The sequence below is a fragment of the Electrophorus electricus genome, chromosome 14 (genome assembly GCF_013358815.1).
Source record: "Electrophorus electricus isolate fEleEle1 chromosome 14, fEleEle1.pri, whole genome shotgun sequence".
Classification (NCBI taxonomy): domain Eukaryota; kingdom Metazoa; phylum Chordata; class Actinopteri; order Gymnotiformes; family Gymnotidae; genus Electrophorus; species Electrophorus electricus.
Window position 1 is genome coordinate 18,925,145 of NC_049548.1, and position 21,609 is coordinate 18,946,753.

Below are 21,609 nucleotides of genomic sequence, written 5' to 3' on the forward strand. Positions count from 1 at the left end.
ATCTGTTCTACCCCGTTAGCCTTCGCTTCGATGCAGTTTACACACGGTGTTAAACCAGTTGCCGATCACTACAGAGGCCACGGATTCTGACACGCAGGCTTTGTTACAAAGTTTTGCAGCACTGATTTCCAGAGACAGTATAGAGTAAATCATAGCCATCTCATCTAGAGGTAATATTTGAAACGTTCCAGTGAATCGGCCTACCTGAAAATGATTTGGGCACTATTTATCCATTGATTTGTCAGTCCAAAGACAGGATAAATTCCATATACTTTCATTACTAAGTAATCGACATAATTTTATAAAATGTCAGGTTTTTTTTTAACATCACAAACCCGCCGAAACAACAATTATTCACGTCCGTTCACTGTCCGCGTGTTGGCTCTGATGTGCTGTTCGGTCGCATGAGCTTTAGGAAAGGTCGCGCCTTACCTTTGATTCGGGCTGGATACGAACTGTTCCAGGTAATCGCTGCAAGTCCCTGTTGTGGGGGTCATTTTCTTTCTCGCTGTTTTCCGTCATCTCTTACAAAACAGGTGCGTTTTGAAAGGGGCGCGTAAGGTTTGATGCAGGCTACCTCCCGAGCGTCAACCACCAGTTTGCGAATCCCGGTAGCGCAATCTGAAGAACAAAGTCCGCAGATTACGACTAGAACGCCAAATTAGCTCTTTCGTGTGGACATTAGTAGACTTAAAAATCGAATTATTCACTTCACCAAAACTGCGCATTTATCGCCACTCAAAACCATTAACGACCCCTGCGTGCATATGAACGTGATCTTAAATGTCTAATAGCAGATGGACAGGCGCTGTACTGCCTCACTCCCTCGCGAACTTTGATTAGACGGAATCGCGCGCTCTGGCTCGTGGGTTGTACAGAATTCCCCGTGGCATTCCAGTTCTGCTGTAGTACTACGAGCCGACTGGACCAAAGTAGTGACGTTGGCGAAGGAGGCAGCACTGCTGCGCAGGTACTACCACTTTGTTTTCGGATGACGCGTGAAGACCATTTATAGCAACGCTTTTTCCTAAACTCTCTGATCTCTCTTTGCATGTGTAATAAATCTGTGTTGCCATAGACTCAATTTCAGCACTGGATAGCGACTAACCCCGTTATAGGCGCCGGAGATGGTCTCTGTAGTATTCACTAGTCGTTAAGTATCATGGTTTATCATGCATAGTATCATGTAGTAACACTTTTGGTTCTTCTCACAAGCGACTCCACGACGGGATGTGTTTAGAATGCGCTCGGGCTATGTTTAGAAGCTTTTGAGTTGCATGGCGAGGCGGAGGGGCGTATCATTGTTATTCAGACATCAAACAGGAATAAAAACCTCTCCGACCATGCGGATGTTCCTTGAACGCGTGATTATAACAATTACTCTCCAATATAGCCTAGCCTATAAAAAGCCAAGGGGCAGATATAGTCATTCACTTGCAGCTTGGCATAGTAGTGAGTGTTCTTGCCTTTGGTCTTAGTTATACAGGACCCGGACGCGTTTTGGCGTTTTCTTACTTTTGGTACGTATTTGGTAGCGCTTGCAGCTTCACTATACAGGAAGCGAAGAAAAAAAAAACGTGTCGAATAATCATCACAGATACTTCCACTGATCTGTACTGATACAATGGAGAGAATAAGCATACTGGTTTTCAGGCATCTGTAGGTGTTGTGCGCGTTGAGGGTGTCAAATATGTAGACCCTGCACAACTGTCACGATCATTGGGAAAGGTAGCGTGATTTTGCTGAAATGGACATGGATCAGACTCCTGGATAATCAAGCACAGAACATTTGCTAGAGCACTAAGTGTAGTACACTTAACCTGGGTCAAAGAAAGATGAAGAGGGCACAGTCCTGTCTCAACAAGGAATACAAGTGTCTCTAATATCACATGGCTTCTTCTCAAAAGCTTTCAGACTGAAAAACTACCAAGCTAATCTTGAAGCAGATATCAAGCCTTTTGTTCCATTGTGATCAGCATTCTGCATAAATCTAAAATGCAGATTTCAAATATTAATTTGCCCTTTGATAAAATAGACTGATTCACTGCCGAGATAGGTCAGAGCGGCACGTTTGCTTTTAGATTAATTTACCATTTGTTTCCGAGGTCATTCTAATCAGTTCCTATGCATGTGTCTGAGCTGGCACAGAATTTGAGGATCTCACACAGCAGTGAGGAGTGAGTCTGAGCGAGAGGTTTGAGTTGAGCTAGGAGAGCACAGTGCTACATTCACAACATTTAACTCCATATCTAATGAACCATGCGTGATGAAGCTCCGCCCCCTGTTCACTCACTCACACACATTTGAGAGCAGTGAGCTTGTCATCTTAGAGAGATGGCTAGGTAAACTCTTACATTATTTGTCACACTACTAGTCTGTGTGCATTTGTAATCACATTAAAGTATGGATTATGTATGTATGTGTGTGTGAGTGAGTGTATGTGTGATCCAGTCGTGAAACAGTGGGAACAGATGAGGATTAAGATCAAAGTTCACAGAGCATGAGGTACAACCTGATCCTCTTCCCCACTGAATAAACATCCATGCCCTCCTCCCTCATACTCCCTCTGTCTACCTCTCCTCCTTCTGTGTGTTTCAGCCCTTCCCCGTTCAGCCTTGATTTGACATCTTCCTTCCTCTCTTGCTCCTGTTCCAAATTCACAACTCCATCTTTTGTTACTTTCTGATTTCCATTTATGTTTGTCTTACACAGTCTTCACAGCTCCATCACTTCATTATCTCTAAACTGCTATTACTTAACAGGCTACAAACCTGTCCCACCTCACTATTACCTAATGGGCTATCATACTCGTCCCACCTCACTATTACCTAACGGGCTATCATACTCGTCCCACCTCACTATTACCTAATGGGCTATCATGCTCGTCCCACCTCACTATTACCTAATGGGCTATCATGCTCGTCCCACCTCACTATTACCTAATGGGCTATCATGCTCGTCCCACCTCACTATTACCTAATGGGCTATCATGCTCGTCCCACCTCACTATTACCTAATGGGCTATCATGCTCGTCCCACCTCACTATTACCTAATGGGCTATCATGCTCGTCCCACCTCACTATCACGTAATGGGCTATCACACTCGTCCCACCTCACTATCACCTAATGGGCTATCATACTCGTCCCACCTCACTATTACCTAATGGGCTATCATACTCGTCCCACCTCACTATTACCTAATGGGCTATCATACTCGTCCCACCTCACTATCACGTAATGGGCTATCACACTCGTCCCACCTCACTATTACCTAATGGGCTATCAAACCCATCCCACCTCACTATTACCTAATGGGCTATCATACTCGTCCCACCTCACTATTACCTAATGGGCTATCATACTGGTCCCACCTCACTATTACCTAATGGGCTATCATACTGGTCCCACCTCACTATTACCTAATGGGCTATCATACTCGTCCCACCTCACTATTACCTAATGAGCTATCAAACCCGTCCCACCTCATTATTACCTAATGGGCTATCATACTGGTCCCACCTCACTATTACCTAATGGGCTATCATACTCGTCCCACCTCACTATTACCTAATGGGCTATCAAACCCGTCCCACCTCACTATTACCTAATGGGCTATCATACCCGTTCCACCTCACTATTGCCTAATGGCTATCATACCCGTTCCACCTCACTATTACCTAATGGCTATCATACCCATCCCACCTCACTATTACTTAATAGGCTATCATACCTCTCCACCCACACTATTACTTAATGGGCTGTCATACCTGTCCAACCTCACTATTACCTAAAGGTGTCTACAAAAATTCCTGTCTGTTTTATACACTACCCACATGTACAGCCACGCAAATTCAGCAGTGCTGAATCAGCTCTTCCAGGGTTCGTTTGTGTCCAACACTGCAGCTGTTAATTTAACATAGTGGATTCTGTAGGTTCCTCCATTCAGCCTCCCATTTTGAATCAGCTATTAACTTTTTTTAATGCCTGTGTTAACACAATATACATATGTGTATACCAACACCAGCTGTGAGCTTGGCATTTGCATTTTTTGCATTATAGTAAAGTAAATTACTGCTTTTTAGCATTTAAATTATTGAAAGCTTTACATAGCCTGTGGTAAAATAAAATAGATGATTTAAACCGAAAAGGATATAATTTAATCACAAGCGGACATGCTGATACTGCAGGAACAGGAACCACAGACCAATCAAAAGCCAATTAAATCTGTAATTAAATTGGTGTGTAATAGAGTAATTGGTTTCACTCTGGCCAATTCTACAAATTGCAGTGCATGAAAAAAGAAGGAATGAACTGCTGGGGAAAAACACACTCAAGCCTTGTTTAGAAAACAGCATAACATATCAGCTGAGCTGCATGTATTATTCTGGCAGCTTAGGTGTATTTTTTGTTTCTATTTGATGTTCTTGCAGTTTAGTGGAAAATGTGAATGGAGTATAATACACAGTACATGTGTGTGTGTGTGTGTGTGCATGAACATGTATAAGTCTTACAACTCTTGTGGAGAAACAGCAGTGCAAAAAAATGACCAAACTATCATCTAGGCCACAATACCGAACACAATTATGCAATACTGAACACAATTACATAATGTTGAACACAATACCGAACACAATTACATAATACCAAACACAATTACACAATACTGAAGACAATACCGAACACAATGATACAACACCGAACACAATACCAAACACAATTATACAATACCAAACACAATCCCGAACACAATCACAATACCAAACACAATTACACAATACTGAACACAATACCGAACACAATTTCTGCGTTTGCAGCATTTCACTCCATACTGAAAGATTTAGCTCAGTGGATGGATCACCACTGGCCCTGTGTGAGGAGGGTTTAATGCTCACATTCAGTGTTAAGTGTCAGAGTCTAGGGTCAGCTTCTATTGTACTCAGCTTCTATTTTAAGCTCAGTTTCACATGACTTAGTGCAGGAAAACAAAGGTATGAGCTGAGCCAGTGAAATCCTTTGCTGCATCAAGTACGGTCCTTCAAGCCAGGAATATAAGGTCCTTCATGTCGGGAAGCGTCTCTGTCATGGCCAGCTAAATGCCACTGACTGTGTAGAGTCCACGAAATGTAAGATTACAGCACTACTAGGGAACATATGGGAAAGTCATAAATATTTGTCCTGGTGAGTTAGGAGTGAAAGGAATTTGCAGAACATTACAGGCAAAGCCACTGAGGTAAAACATGTTCTGCTTTCAATGAATCATTTTTCTAAAGTATAAATTATCTTGCAATAATATTATTACAGTTTGGAGGAAGGAATTATGTTGGTTTGCCTGTAGAACTTTAAAACACAACAAATGGAAGTGATTTCTAAACGAGAATACTGTTCACTCAAACTTCCAGAATAGATCCATAGAGATGTTTATCTGGGTGCTGACTCATGCTTGTTTTTAAACATTCCCAACAACTGCACAACACTGTGGAAACAAGAACTCCATGCTGTCTTCTCTTCCCTGCAGTCTACTCAGAGACAGTCCTACAGCCTTCTCAGAGACAGTCCTACAGCCTTCTCAGAGACAGTCCTACAGCCTTCTCAGAGACAGTTCTACAGCCTTCTCAGAGAGAGTCCTACAGCCTTCTCAGACAGTCCTACAGCCTTCTCAGAGACAGTCCTACAGCCTTCTCAGAGACAGTCCTACAGCCTTCTCAGAGACAGTCCTACAGCCTTCTCAGAGACAGTCCTACAGCCTTCTCAGAGACAGTCCTACAGCCTTCTCAGAGACAGTCCTACAGCCTTCTCAGAGACAGTCCTACAGCCTTCTCAGAGACAGTCCTACAGCCTTCTCAGAGACAGTCCTACAGCCTTCTCAGAGACAGTCCTACAGCCTTCTCAGAGACAGTCCTACAGCCTTCTCAGAGACAGTCCTACAGCCTTCTCAGAGACAGTCCTACAGCCTTCTCAGAGACAGTCCTACAGCCTTCTCAGAGACAGTCCTACAGCCTTCTCAGAGACAGTCCTACAGCCTTCTCAGAGACAGTTCTACAGCCTTCTCAGAGACAGTCCTACAGCCTTCTCAGAGACAGTCCTACAGCCTTCTCAGAGACAGTCCTACAGCCTTCTCAGAGACAGTCCTACAGCCTTCTCAGAGACAGTTCTACAGCCTTCTCAGACAGTCCTACAGCCTTCTCAGACAGTCCTACAGCCTTCTCAGAGACAGTTCTACAGCCTTCTCAGACAGTCCTACAGCCTTCTCAGAGACAGTTAAACACAGCAGCCCAAACTCAGCTCACTTCCCTCGTCCCCCTCTTATTCCTCCTCCTCTTCTTCCTCCTCGGCTCTTTCTAACACTCACACCTGAGTCTGTGGACTGAGCATTAGAAGCATTCTGGAAGCAAACAGCTCGTTAGTCCAAGGCTGCGGTGTCATGGCACAGTCTTACGAGGGCGTTTGTGCAGCAAAGCAGGTTAAAGCAAGAACATACACGACACAAAATAAAACACAGTGTGGGTTAAACACAAACACAGCTTGGGTTACAGTAAACAAATCCAAACACACGGTACCTAATGTCTATCAAATGTGTGCACTCAGGCATGAGGAGCAAGTGATGATGAGAGGCACAAGATGATGAGGGGTGTGATGATGAGGGGTGTGTGATGAAGGGGAGTGTGATGATGAGGGCTGTGTAACGAGGCACATGTGATGATGAGGTGAGGGTGATAATGGGTGTGTGATGCAGGGCGTGCGATGATGAGGGGAGTGTGATGAAGGGGAGTGTGATGATGAGGGGAGTGAGAGAGACAGAGGCTTGAGCTTGTTTACAGAGGCATGGCCAAAATGAGCAGCAGAGGGCTGAGACTTTTGGGCGGAGCAGAGGGAGCGGAAGGGTGATGTTGGTTCAGCCACTTTAAAAGGTCAGCGGTTAAAAAAAAAAGAAAAAAAAAAGTGCGCGTGAGATGGAGGTGAAGATGTGAGCAGGGAAGCAGAGCATTTGGAAAGGTGTGGCCAGGGAAAGAAGTCTAAAAAGAGACCAGGAGACAGCTAGCAAGAAAGAACACAATGCTTGCTGTCTCAGGAATTTTTATCACATCGCAGTTGGACAGACGGTGAAAACAGCCTACAGATTGCCACACAGTAAGCGATAGAGCTGAAGCATGGGGATTATTTTGTGTACTCACAAAAATTGTAGATTGCTAAGTACATACAGTTTAAAGAGAAACATGATGTTTTGTATAGAAGTCCTTCCAAAGTTCTTCTGAATTAGTAGGAGGAGGAGCCGGTTTATATCTGACAAAGTAGATGTTTCAATTGTAACATTTATTTCATGGGCAGCTAAAGTTCCAAGAGTGTAGATCAGTTCTTTGAGTTTCCTAACTTCACTGCTGCCACAGCAATAGGCAATGCAAATATGTCACCAATGCAGTTAGCCTTGTCACTGGAAATGACAAATCCTTAATTCTGATGGCCTATCTGAAGGTGTTAAACAAACCTATCAGCAAACCTTCTCTTGGTTTCTCTCCAGCTATTTACATCTCTTACAAATAATGCTATGATTTAAACTTCTACATTTTTAAAAATAGCAAGGTGGGACAGGTATGACAACCCATTAAATAATAGTGTACTGGTTTAATGAGTATCATTCATCTTACAGGCTAGACTTACAAAGCCAGACATTTATAAGATGTTCTACATGATTGTGTCAGCAACATAAGCTGAGTGTCGGAAAGTATACTTATTAAATTTATTATACTTATTAAAGGTTGTGTGCTGTTAAAAAGTGAATTGTCCACATAAACCTATTATATACTACCTGGATTTAACTAAGCAAATAGGTAAGAACCTCCCATTGGATAATTACTGCATGGGTGATTATGTTTCAACTGGCAACAAGTTATTAAACCCTAACTGATGCAGTGAGTAGCTTCTCATTTGTTAAACAACCATGTCAAAAGACACATCCTGTGGTCATGGAAAAGATGTTAATCTGTTTCAGAAGGGTCAAATTATTGGCATGCATCAAGCAGAGAAAACATCTAAGGAGATTGCTGAAACTACTAAAATCGGGTTAAGAACCGTCCAACGTATTATTAAAAAGTGGAAGGACAGTGGGGAAACATCATCTTCAAGGAAGGAATGTGGGCAGAAAAAAAATCTTGAATGATCGTGATGGGCGATCACTTAAACATGTGGTGAAATCAAATCGTAGAAAAACAACAGTAGAACTCAAGGATATGTTTAATAGTGAAAGTAAGAGCATTTCCACACAATGCACAGGGAACCAAACAGCTGTGTAGCCTTAAGAAAACCACTCGTCACTGAGGCTAACTTGCAAAAACGGCTTCAATTTGCTAGGGAGAATAAAGATTGGACTCTGGAGCAATGGAAGAAGGTCATGTGGTCTGATGAGTCCAGATTTACCCTGTTCCAGAGTGATTAGATCAGTGTAAGAAGAGAGGTGGCTGAAGTGATGCACCCATCATGCTTAGTGCTTACCGTACAAGCCTGTGGGGGCATTCCTATGATCTGGGGTTGCTGCAGTTGGTCAAGTCTAGGTTCAGCAACGTTATGTGCCCAAAGAATGAGGTCAACTGACTACCTGAATATACTGAACGATCAGGTTATTCCATCAATGGATTTTTTCTTCCCTGATAGCACAGGCATATTCCAAGACGACAATTCCAGGATTCATCGGACTCAAATTAGGAAAGAGTTGTTCAGGGAGTATGAGACATCATTTTCACACATGGATTGGCCACCACAGTGTCCAGACCTGAACCCCATTGAGAATCTTTGGGATGTGCTGGAGAAGACTTTGCACAGTGGTCCAAATCTCCCATCATCAATACAAGATCTTGGCATAAAATGAATGCAATGGATTGAAATAAATGTTGTGACATTGCAGAAGCTTGTGGAAATGATGCCACAGCGAATGCGTGACATAAAGCTAAAGGTGGTTTAACAAAATATTAGTGTGCGCGACCTTTTTTTTTGGCCAGGCATTGTATAAGCCCAGAGGCATGGAATTGAACAGGCCGTAGCATAATTCTTCAAGCACAAGGTTAAAAAAAATCAGTGACTGATTAAAGGGAAGAATGTCAGCATTCAACTCTGCATGGAAAAATAAAGTATCTCACTGTGCAATGTCATATTACTTTGGGGACATGACATATAAAGAAATGATTCAACCCCAAAAAGATAGCAAAAATAATCAAATTGAATGATACAGGGCATGCATCACATGCAAATGCATGTACACAGAAACGGCCAGGAAACATAGGCCTCTCAAGCTTCAGATTCAGAGACATGGACGAGGTCTCACCAACGCCCAAATGCACATGAGCAGATGAGACAGCATCCCACAGGAAGTGGGGGATTAGCCTCAGGACTCAGCACTAAGACAGGAACCTGTCATAAACACTAAAATGCATAGTGATTCCTTAGTTATCAATCACAGCATTGCATGTTCGTCACTTTATTGTTCAAGACCACATTGCTCAAAATTGAGAATTAAAAAAAAATATATGTTTACACATTTGATTAATTTTTAAAAAGCTGTTCCATTTTCCATTCAAACCTCTGTAGACATTCAAGGCTGCCACTAATTGCTGTTATTTCTTAACAACTAATACCTGATTCTGCATGGACTATGGTTCTCAGTAATATCTTAATTGATGCTAGTGCTTTAACTGTCTACCAAATTAATTTTCTAGCCATTTACAACAACGTCACTAAAACATTATTTTCATGACTGCAGAAAAACTACCGCAGCACCACATTTTTCAACTCTTGCTCAGACTGCTCGCCCACAAAAAAAAATAATAAAAAAAATAAAAATAAATTCGACTTTGCACAGACTAGTCGACTTTTAGGTACGACAGCACCACCTGCTGGTGGGCGATGCACGTCACAGTCAGGCTCAAGACGCACACACCCTCAGCGTTGCCATGTTTATTCCAGTCCACTAAAACGATCTGCATATTTACAAAGAAAGGGAAAACGCTAACCTAATCTACAATGCTCCTCTGCGCAGGCAAAGCTACATGTAAAGATTTCCTGTTAAATAATCATGATACAAATAACCAAATGATAAAGGAGTGTATTAAAATACTGTAACAAAATTAAGGCATATTGGCCCAATACTATAAAATCTGGATATTCTAGTTTTAAACACAGAGCGTTTCAGGGGAGAAGGGAGCTTTTTTCTTTCTCACTTTTTAACTTTGAAAAAAATACAGTGGGACCCCCCCCCCCCCCTTTTAGACAAAAGGTAAACATTAAATAGACAAAAAAAGCTTGTTCAGTTAACTTGAGTACTGGTCATTACAAATAATTTAGATTATTTTAGACAGTCTGATCATGTTGAATTTCACAGTGTAGTTTTACATTGACAGGTTTAGAATGTTCACTTCATGATCAATAATTACTGATAAAGGCTTGATGACTGTAACTGTACAACATGACAGCAACTTAAAACCTTGTATCTCAATCCCTGAATCCAGTGGTTTGGGTTCACTCTTTCCATTTAAAACTTTTTTTTAAAAACCTCACCTGTTTTTTTTTTTTTTTAACAGTTACTTAGAGATTGACAGACCGCAGACTGAGGACTGCGTTAAAAGTGGCATGAGTAACGTTAATCAAATAACAGGGCCTTTATCGAGTTACAGAAATCCAATATTCTAAAATGTAAAATTAGAAATAAAATAAACAAATGACAGCAAACATTTACATCCCAAGTGACCTTCTCAAACAAATGATTATTTGAATGGTTCTAGATTGCCAGTTAGAGCAGAATCCATGAGGTCATCGTCCTCAGTATGCATGTACATGGGACTGAGTCGAGAGGTCCGCTCAGAGCCAAGCATGGACATAGACGGGTCTGAGCAAGACATAGGAGACCTGGACCAACTGTCTGCTTTCATTGGGTGAGAGGAAGGGCCACAAGACATTGACTTTTTCTTCTCCTTCTCTCGATCCCTTTCTCTGTCCCTCTCTCTCTCTCGCTCTCTCTCTTTCTGCTTTTTTTTCTCTTTTTTGTGCTTCTTGTGTTTTTCTCCCAGGCTGACCGACATGGAGCTCATGTAGTCTTGCGGCGGTTGGAGGGGTCTCATGGTCTGGTCGTCGTCTGAGCTGGGGCTGTTCTGATGGGATTTCTCTGCAACTGAGCTGCTGCCAGACTCGCTCTCGCTGTCTGGGTTCAGAGGCGTGTACCCCGGCGACCGGCTGTGACTGGGGGAGCTGCGGTCGTGTTTAGGTGTTGAGCCACTGAACATGGGTGACGCTTTGAGGCCCGAATGTTGGGGCCGCATGGAGCCTTCACCTGATCCCTCCCCTGGCTTCTGGAGGGTGACTTTAGACTTTATGCTTGGAGAACCGCCATCTGGCTTGCTGATAATGATCTTAGCCACACCTGTGCTGCTCACCCCACCGCCCTTTGGGTCCATAAGCTTTTTGTCACTGGAGCCGGCCCCTGGAGCAGACACGGACTTCAACTTGCTTTCCCTGTCCATTTTGTCTCGTTTGCTGAGGTAGTCTCCTCCCTGTGAGGACATGACATGCTTGGAGGATGGAGGGCCAACGTTTTGGGGAACTCCTCCGCCTGCGCCTCCAGCACCACCTCCGCCACCCCCGCATCCTTCGCCCTCCTCTCCTCCAATCCCGCCGCCACCCACGCTCTTCAGCTTGTCTATCACTGCTGTCAGCGATGGCTTTTTGTTTCGGCTAGGAGATTTGCCCTTGGCATTGGGGTTGTTGCCACCTCCTCCCCCTGTACCACAGCCCCCTCCACCTCCTCCACTCCCCCCATACTGAGACTGGCTGGAAGAAAAGGACATGGAACCCGAGGAAGAGGAGGAGCCAGCAGAGGAAGTAGAGGATGAGGAAGAGCCAGAAGATGAGCCACTTCCTAACTGCTTTTGGGAACTCATCCCACATCCAGAAGAGGACTTTGTCCCTCCGGAACTACCACTTCCAGAACCAATCGGGGACTTTGCTTTTGAGGACGGAGGCGTACCAGGGACCTGGCCCTGCTGAAGCTTCATTGGGGACGAAAGTTTTTCCGTGGTGCCAGAGCGAGAGTGTGAGGGAGAGATGTTGGGCTTAATGTTGGGATTCATCAGGGATCCAGGAGGCTTGCCTCCCTGGGCCTTCATTTTATTCCCACTCACTGCTCCACCACTGCCACCACCACTTGATCCAGACATTCCGTGCTTGGTAATTGGAGAAGAGCCCGGTTTGCCTGAACCCATCCCCAAGGAGGAGCTTTTGGACTGAGTAGGCAGGCCACTCCCACTGCCTACTGTTCCAGGTGGCTTGGAGCTGTTGCCTTGTCCCATGGAGCCCTCCAACTTACTGCTTTTGATCTTCCCCATGGATGAGGAGGAGTGGGAATGGTGGCTTTTGCTGCTACTCGTGCCACTGGCAACACCAGCACTGCCACTGGTGGAACTGCTCGATGTATAAGCTCCATGAGAAGATGTCTTTGTTAAGGTCCTGGGGATCTGTATTGTGATTTTAGGTATAGGAGGTGTGGCACCTCCTGGAGGGGTCTGAGAACGACCTGAACTCCCTGGAGATTTGGACCCCCCTCCAACGAGCGATCCTCCAGTGCCCACGACACTCCCGCTTGGAGGGGTATAGGGCCTACCTCCTGAGCTGTGTGAGGGAGACTTCCCATCAGGATCCAGCTTTTTCCGCTTGGGTGGTTTGTCTTTTGACTTTCCCTCGCTGGAAGGGGTACGACTGCGTTTGACCTGTTTCGCTTCAGAAGAACCAGTACCTCCCATCACCATACCAGAGTTTCCTCCTCCGCTGTCTTCTTTCAGTCTCATTGGCTGCTTGACTTTTAGTTCACTGCTTTTGAAGTCACTGCCCATTGAGCCTATGCTCATCATGAGCGGACTCTGGCTTCCAGCTCCGTGAGAGGAATGGGAGTCTCCCATATCCGGCGCTGGGCCCAGCAGTGGCTTTCCTCCTCCGCTGTTACCACTGAAAACCAAGCTCATGTCAAAAGGGTCCTTTAAGGAGGTGTCAGGGGTGCTTCGCCCATGCAAGGTGGGATTCTGAGGAGTTCCTGAGGGGGTGTTTTGCTGACTGCCCCCACTGAAGCCCTTCACCAACTCCATATCTGGCTCCGGGCTTGGCGAACTGTCCTCGAAGTAATTCTGTGAGAAGGTCGCCTGTCCAGGAAGCAGTTCTGGGTTAAAATCTGTGTCTGTGAAGAAATTGCTTGAGGAGACATCACTGTTTGGTGTTGCTGCTGTAGTGGCTTCTGCAATCAAATCTGCTGGATCAGTGAAGGGATTCTCATTGCTGTTGGCATTAAACAGATCAGCCTCGAATACAGTGCTGCCCTGTCCGGAGCTGGAGGAATCCCTTAACGGCGTTCCCAGGGATCCGCCTTCCTCCCCAGCCATGTGATGCTGTCCATGACTTGCACTGCTGCCCTTAGGGGCCTGGTCAGGAAGATCAGACAAAATGTCGTTGATGTCGGTGCCGATGCTGTCGGAGCTGGAGAGCCGTACCATGCGAGGGATTGACCCTGCTGGCTGGGACTGAGCTTGCGTCTGAGCCTGAACGTGTGACTGTGGGTGGTACGGCATCCCAGCACCTGTGGGCGGGGTCCCGCACTGACTTGGGGCTGGCGTGATACTGTGAGGCGTGTCCAGCCCATCACCCGGAAGATTGACATCAAAGATTGGGTTTTGCGAGGCGTCGACGTCCATGGAGAAGAGCTCACGGTGGAAGTCGTCTTCGGTCGGGTGGTGTGTGTGGTGGAGCTGCTGGGTCATGCCCCCCACCTGCTGTTGCGGAGGTTGCTGTTTCATCCCTACGCTGCCTCCCGCACTGGTCACAGCTTTGTCAGATGCCCTTGGACGCTTCTTTTTGCCCTTGGTGCCTCCGCCTTGACAGGGCTGACCTTGGCTGTCTGTCCGTGGGGAACCAGAAGAGTTCTGCCTCTCCAGAGGGCTGCTACCATACAGGGCAGCAAAGTCCTGTGAAGGGTTGTCCTTCAGCAAGTTCATCAGCATGGGGTGGTTTTTGGTGTTACTAGCAGGAGACGTGGTGGGCGGTGGAGTCTGGTGAGGCTGTGAACCTCCCGAGGTCTGGGGGGTGGGACTGGACCCGACGCTTCCTGTTATCTGCAGCAAGCTGGTTAGTATCGGGTTCTGGGTCACCTTGCTGAAGTCGTCCGAGCTGTGGCTGTGCTGTGGGGCCTGTTGCTGCATTTGCTGCGGCTGGGTGCCCATCTGCCCCATGGCGTCCACAACTGACCCGCCTTGACGATTCATGTTAAAGAGTGACGTAATGGGGCCCTGAAATGCCCCGCTTGGCCCACCTGCCCCAGCACCTCCTCCGGTTGGGGTAGTGCCTCCTCCAATACCAGGAAGGCCCATGGGGTGGTTCCCATCGGGCCCTGTGCCCATTCCCATGTATCCTGGGCTGCCTGTGGGAGGCAGGTTCTTCTTCACCATTATCTCCACTGTTTCAGCTATCAGGGACAAAGCAGGGGTGTCTGCCTGGATAGTCTCTGCTTTGCGTCGGATAGCTCTCATCGTCACAGGGATGGACATGCATCTAAAGACGGGAAGAACGATAAAGGAAAACATTTTGATCTCATGGAAATTCACACGTGTACTGCTAATTAGTGTCTTATGTCCACCAGGACGTCTTCCAGGTGCTAATCATGCCAACTAATGTTCTGCTCGGCTGTCATTGTTCTGTGATCTAAAGCAGGTGTTTCATATTCCAGTCCTTGGGGATTTCCAAATGGGACACTTTACTCCATCTCAGCTCCCAACACAAATGCCGCAGGTATTAGTTACTCTTATTGGCATGGTTCAGGCATGTTAGGAGCTGGGAGTGAGTGAAACTGTGGGCATCTGGCTGGGGTCCCTGAGGATTGGACTGGGACATGGGGCGGTACTACACGCTTACCTCTGCACCACTTTAGTAATGAATTCATCCGTGCAGATCAAAGCATCAGACAAGCCCTTGTAGAGCTTACAGGCCACCTGCCTGGAGTCAATTACGTCCATAACCACTGAGAATAGAAGAGAGATGGAACGGGAGACAGAATCTCAGGGGATCCAACAGTCTGATCTTGTATATGTGAAGGCTGATGAAACGGTAGGATTACGACGTGTCCTCACCACAAACGAGAGACTCGTTCACGGGATGCTGGAAGGACACACTGAAACTGGAGTCGGTCAGTGGACACACTTCAAACTGCAGCAGTCCTGGGTTGTCTACAGGAAAGGACACCATGACGCACTAGTGCTGCACTAACGACTACAGTGTATTTCTGACGACCAACCAACAGTATCCGCCAGCATTATCTTCTTGAAGGGGAACTGCAGATAAAGAGACAGCCCACCTTCCTTTATGTAGGTCTTTTTGACACAGCTGCCAATCAAGGTGTTGTAAGCGGCCTGATGGCGTATGATGTCCAGCAGGGCAGGCACGTGGGCAGGGTGCCTGAATGGAATTTTAGACACGAGAGCCCCTTGCAGAGATCTCCCATCCTGCACTGGGGCATTCCCATTCAGGAAGTAACAGTGCTGCTGCCCTGGTAATGACTAGCCAAGCAGACACATCATACGGGAGGTCAGAGAAAGGTCAGACATCACACAGGAGGGTCATAGTACAAAAGAACCCCCAATAATTACTTAACTATTATCCTGGACCCAAGTACACAATCCAATTGATTACACAGATGTTTACAATGATGCTGATGAAGATGATTATTTACAGCATAGAAGCGCATGGACACGGCAGACGCTGCAGAACTGACGTTCTCGTCATCACGGAGCTGGCTCTTAATGATGAGGTCATATAGCGGAGACAAGGCTGGAGCAGACTCAAACACAGGGATACCTAAAGAGACAACACACATCCAATTATACCTTGACTTTGTGCAGTAACTGTAAAACAACACTGTAGTTCAGAAGTGGCACTAAACATGAGACCTCTTGCCTTTTTATCCTTGCTCGTCTTACCTGTTACGTTGGCCATTTTCTGAATGAAGGATGGGGAGAAAGGCATGGGGCAGTTCATCCTCAGGAAGAAGCACGCTGGCAGATCCACACAGTTGGAGTTTGTCACTGGCGAAAACGTTGGAGTCCTAGAACCAAAGTAGGGAGGAGAGGAAGACTCGTACACTCAGCACTCAACCACGTGCCTCAAACTTGGTGTTTCATTTTACTTTCAGAATGATTGCTTCTAGTAGCCTGGAGTTTTTTAGAAAAAACAACAACAAACACTTATAGCTGCATAGCACAGACAGAACTGCATATTGCAGCATTTATTCAATCTCAATTACAAAGGCCAATACTGCGATGATGATCGTCAAGCAGTATATTGTATCATCTAGTGATGGTGTGTGAGACTTACCCTTTGTTGTCCACAGGGTGGGATCCTGTGATGAGAGGAGCAATGGGAAGTTTGTAGATCGACGACGTTCCCTCCACGGTTACGGACACGCTCACACCCAGGGAGCGAGGGACTGCACCACAGAACATGAGCATGGTGGTGCACAAGAAATAATCAACTTGCCATGTCATGGATCAACCAGCGTTGATTCTGTGACACAGAAAACCTCTCAGGAATGTTCCAGAGATCAACAACTGACCCAATACGGGTTTCCAATACCAGTAGTCTCCTAGTCATCAGATTTCTTTAATCTATTCTTTTGTAGCCACAGAGAAATGATCTTGAATATGTGTTAACTGTCAACTACTATAAGATAGAGATGCAGTTGACAGAGATTAGTTTGAAAAAGATGGAACGCTGGACTATTCCTTACAATTACCTGTGCCTCACTACAAGCATTTCACAGTAGGACTGTCCTGGACAAACTGTGCCTACAGCAAATTGATCATGTGATCGAGGGTAAACATGCTGACCAGTCGCATCCGTGAAGGAGAGCTGAGTGCCCATGCCCTCCTCGAAGATGTCGTACGGCGAGACATAGCACTGCAGGGAGAGCAGGTGCCCGCCGCTCCGGGCCGTCAGTGCGCCTACGCTGCCATGCAGGACCATATCCACGGTGCTCGCGTTGGTGGCCAGCCTGGAGCAGAAACACATTCAGAACTGCACCACAGCACTCCAGCCTGGAGCAGAAACGCACTCCAGGGAGAGCTTGTCCATGCACTCAAAGCAGTGTCACATACCTAAACATGTGCATCATCTTGGTGAGGTCCAGCTCCAGAGACTGCAGGGCCAGGTACATTTTGGTCTTCAGTTTGCTGGAAGGGAGAAGCAGAAATCCATAGAGGTGGTTTGATTGATAGGTGAACAAGTATATGAGCTGGGTGGACAAGGTTTTACGCCACAGACAGGCAGTACTAAACACTCACTTGTCCCCAGGAAGCTTGTACAGGTTGACCAGACCCTTCAGGTGTTTGGAGAACTCCTCAAAGTTTTTCTCTCTATTAAATATTCAACACAATAATTATGCAGTAGCTCCAGAGTAAAGATACACTACTATCTTACAGCAAAAGTAAGAACGGAGCAACTCCATACGCACACGCTCCACCAACTTTACTGTAAACATGTTACAAACACTTTGTAACTGTTATTGCTCACTTGTACGTGCATACTTACATAAAGTGCAAAACAAATTACAGTCAAATCAAAACAAATTACAGGCCTTTCCCAAATGATTTAAAAGTCTAATCCAAACGTTTCGGTTTAATAACTGTCACTGTAGAAACAATGAAATCTGTTAGTATATCCAGGCCACATTTGCTTACCTTAGATGTTGGATCAGCTCTGGACAGCTCTACAAAAAGAATGGGGACTAGGTGTTAATAACAAGTCTACAGCACAATCTCTCATCTAACCGAGCCATTTCTGAACTCTGCCTGATCCACTCCAAAATCCCCTACTTCTGAATATACATGTGCGACCTGCTCTCTCACCGCAGGGTTCTCGCCGTGGTGGGCTACTTTGACGTCCACCAGTTGACCAACTGTGTCCAGCTGAACTTCGACGTAGAACATGTCGGAGGTGATGTAGCACTCCGTTTCTGAGGGACTCAGGTGGGAGCCCAACCTGCGGGCCAAAACAGACGGCGGGGGAGGGGCTTAACGAAGGCATGACTCACAGACAGTGGGCCTGTAGTGAAAGAGCAAGCAACATACAGAAAGACAAGAATACAGGAAGAAAGAACAACGTGAAACCTACATGTTCTGACGAGCAATAGACTCCAGGCGGTCAGTCATAGAGGCCAGCGAGGACACTGATCAAGTGTTGAAGAACAAAAAAGTTAAGAAAACATATGGCCCTAACAGGAAATCCATACACACTTTGCATTTGTAAATATAAACCTGAATTATAAATATTATCTTTTTTAAACATGTCATTGTATCATGCTTCTGTGGTGTCTAATAAACAAGACTTGAGGTAAAGCCCTTACCCTTTAGTGCTCTTTGTAGTGTCTCTAAACATGTAAGCAGGAGCTGATGTCCATCTGAACTCATCGCACCTCGCTTTTCCTGAGCAGAGAGAACAACAACAACAACAACAACAACAACAACAACAAAATAAACCCCCTGAAAGAGTGAACATACTGAGCACCGAGTACGTACGGTTAGGCAGACAAGCCAGCCCAGCTACTGCTCCTTACCATTGCCTGTCGCACGACTTTACTGGTTTCCTGCCAGGGTCGAGACACATGCTTAGCATGCAATCGCTCCAGCAAAGCATTCACACGACTCTGCTTCTCCGCCTCTGTAAAGGAGAACATGTGCAGTTTGGTCAGTGTACTTCCTACAAGATGTTAACTACGACGGTAAGTTAAAAAATCTAGAAACCTGGCTCGTGGATAAGAGCAAGAAAGCGTATAAGAAAGCTTCTTTGCTTCTGCGGGGAAGTATCTAGCCAGCAATAGCGAAGCATCTGTCACGACGTAAGGCTAAAACTAATGTCCACAAGCTACAGCCATACTGCTGACACATGTCCTAACCAAAGCGGACAAATTAAAAAGATTCTCGACGAGTGTCTAGGCTAAAAGCCGACAACCACGGAAGACGGCTACTCTAATGCGATCCTTATGAAAACAGCTAACTCGGGCTAGCTACGTAGCTAAGTTAGCTAGCATGCAGAATGCAGTAAACAAAAACTCCGCACGGCCGCCGATCGGTTCGTTCAAATGACTGCGAGCTGTATTTGCGTGCGATCGTGCACACACACACCTGTCCCTTCCTCCAGTTTAGCCCGGTCCGAAGGTGCGGGGGTCCCGACGCTTTGGTTTAGCACCGCCGCCTCTCCGGCGGGGCTACAGCTCTGCATCGACGCTGCCGCCGCCGCCGCCGCCATCTTCGCAAGTCCCCGTCGCTTTTCATGTGATACGGTGTCGCAACACGGTGACGTGAGCTTGCGACGCGGACGCTGACGGCCAGTCCTTCAGCACCACTCTGTATAGTTATATACCATTATACAAATATACACTTGTTATACAACTAGATATGCATTGAATATACGCTGATCTAGAGTCCACAATAAGTAAAATAGAATGTCCTCAACTGTTCACTCACATTAAATCACTAGTTTGAATGCTTGTGGAAATAAATAAATAATTTTAATAACTTTATTTGAGATAATGACAGAAACTGTAAAACAATTCTATAACAAGATAGTCTAAATTATTAACGTCTGTTACAGGGAACATAACGTAGTGCAAAATTAATTCATTCATTAGTACAGTAACAAGTTCAAAACACCAGAGGGCGCAACTGACAGGCTCGCGACACGCTGCCATTCCATAAATGATTTCTTTCAGCTCAGCCACCCCATAAATTAATCATTAACAAATACGCACACTTTGAACAAAAGCCACCAACATTTTCTTAAATTTGTGCTGCGTACACACAATACATAGCCATACACAGCCCATGGAAAGTTTGTGTGTGTGTGTGTGTGTACGTGTGTGTGTGTGTGTGTGTGTGTGTGTGTGTGTGTGTGTGAGTGTGTGTGTAAGAAATAGGGGGCGATGAGAGATAGAAGAGATGCCCAGTGTAATTGATGTGTCTACTGGGAGCTGGCAGCGGATGGGCTTGATATGAGTGCCAGCATATCTGTGGAATGGTGGTGCATGTGTGTGTGTGTGTGTGTGTGTGTGTGTGTGTGTTTCAGAGTGGGCACTACACGCGGGCACCGAGGCAGGCTCTGAGCTGAAGCGGTGCCATCAATCAGAAGGTACTTCACCCCGGCATGGCAGTAGACCCTTCCCCCCTGCCTATGCATTGGGTGAGAGGAGCAGGTTCACTGGTGGTAAATAACCCTCTCCTGCCCCCTGATATGCAGCTGGCTCACAAAGCAGGCACCACTGTTGCCGATCTCTTTGATTCCTTGCCATTAAGGTCTTCATTGATCCACCATTTTGGTTCTGAGTCTCGGGCACGCTGGCACGCTAGATAAGCCTTGATCCGCCATCTTGGCTCTGCTGCCTTGGCTGTCGCTGCAGTGTAGCTGAGGTTGAGTGGGGCCAGTGAGTGACACGGTCTGCTTAAAGTCAGCTCTCCCCCATCTAACACTTCCCCAAAACAATAAGACATACATGTTGACACGATACATGTCAACTACACGAGCACTTGAACTACAGAGAACATGTCAGAGAACATGTCATTACATAGACTAGGCTAATCAAGCCATAATCTAATCAGATATGATGATAATAATCGCTGATGATTATTAATGTGTAAACATACCCTTCTGTGTAAGCACCAACTAACTTCAGAACGAATGGCATTTATGACACGTCTTGAAACTGGAGAAATACGCCGAAGTTAAATCGGAAGCTGAATCAGCTTGGTGGTGTAGTGCTTGTGAACACACTTCTCTGTTGTACTGCGTGAATGTGTTTGTTTGTGAGGGAGAGAACCAGAGTGATATATTCCACTGTTGTGCCATTCCAGAGGGTCCCAGAGCTTCTGACACTGTAATAAGAGAAAAACTCTACTTTTGACTTTGGACACTCTGGGGAGTTCATATATGTAGAGTACACAACAACCACTGTAAATAAATAAATAAATAATAAAATAAAACTGTATTTTATTGCATCAATTTTCTTGCACTACTAAATTTGCCACCAAACTTGTAAGTTATACTAGTAAGTTATACATATTTATATTACTTTTACATTTATTCCATAATTTGATTTTAGTTTAATTTTATTGGAACTGTAATTTATTCCAACACCAGGCTTATTCGATATCTGGAAAATCAGCCATAATACTCTAACTTGTGCATTTGGAAATTCTCAAATTCCACTATATTTCAGAGCAATATTACTTGGTTATTTCTGGATTTTGTACATTTTCCAGCACTGTCGGCTTGCTTGTTAAAGTGTGCTTCAACGCTCTGTCCAAATATAGGCTAATATGGCCAATATTGGAACCAGCAGCGGTTTGAGTTTGTATTGCTGTTTTTTGTTGTATGTTTGAAGTGGAGTGAAGTGGTCTGAGTGGCTGAATCCATAAGTAAAGTTAGGGGACTTCGTCACATGGTGTGACGAAGCCTTTGAAGCCTTGTATGATTTATCTTGTATAAATAATTACATATATTCAAAAGCAGTGATTTAACTAAGTCACTTGAAGAAAACAATATTATTTTAA

General features: G+C 45.4%; 2 protein-coding genes across 2 annotated transcripts in view; both read right to left on the reverse strand.

The window, feature by feature from the left end:
• LOC113576851 (SH3 and cysteine-rich domain-containing protein 2) overlaps positions 1–899 on the reverse strand; it is a 30,680-nt gene extending 29,781 nt beyond the window's left edge. Inside the window, exon 1 of the mRNA XM_035533432.1 lies at positions 433–899. Coding sequence (XP_035389325.1) covers positions 433–522 — 90 coding nt within the window. The 5' untranslated portion in view covers positions 523–899. The remainder of the gene's footprint in view (positions 1–432) is intronic.
• An 8,537-nt stretch (positions 900–9,436) lies between these two features.
• med1 (mediator complex subunit 1) lies at positions 9,437–19,312 on the reverse strand. Its single transcript, XM_027009184.2, has 16 exons — positions 19,189–19,312; positions 18,621–18,724; positions 18,411–18,489; positions 18,179–18,233; positions 17,914–18,046; positions 17,746–17,774; positions 17,350–17,421; positions 17,164–17,238; positions 16,897–17,060; positions 16,385–16,496; positions 15,991–16,115; positions 15,744–15,868; positions 15,369–15,570; positions 15,145–15,240; positions 14,930–15,035; positions 9,437–14,569 (listed from the first exon to the last, which is right to left on the reverse strand). Exons 1-16 carry the CDS (start codon positions 19,310–19,312, stop codon positions 10,750–10,752), a joined length of 5,421 nt encoding a protein of 1,806 aa, XP_026864985.2. The 3' UTR covers positions 9,437–10,749.
• Positions 19,313–21,609: the final 2,297 nt, after the last annotated feature.

Coding starts and splice junctions, on each gene's coding strand:
- med1 (XM_027009184.2), bottom strand. CDS start 19,312: ATGGCGGCGGCGGCGGCGGCAGCGTCGATGCAGAGCTGTAGCCCCGCC. Junction 18,047..18,178: donor TCTATTGCTCGTCAGAACAT/GTAGGTTTCACG, acceptor TTTGGCCCGCAG/GTTGGGCTCCCACCTGAGTC. Junction 15,571..15,743: donor TGTCCATGCGCTTCTATGCT/GTAAATAATCAT, acceptor CTGCTTGGCTAG/TCATTACCAGGGCAGCAGCA.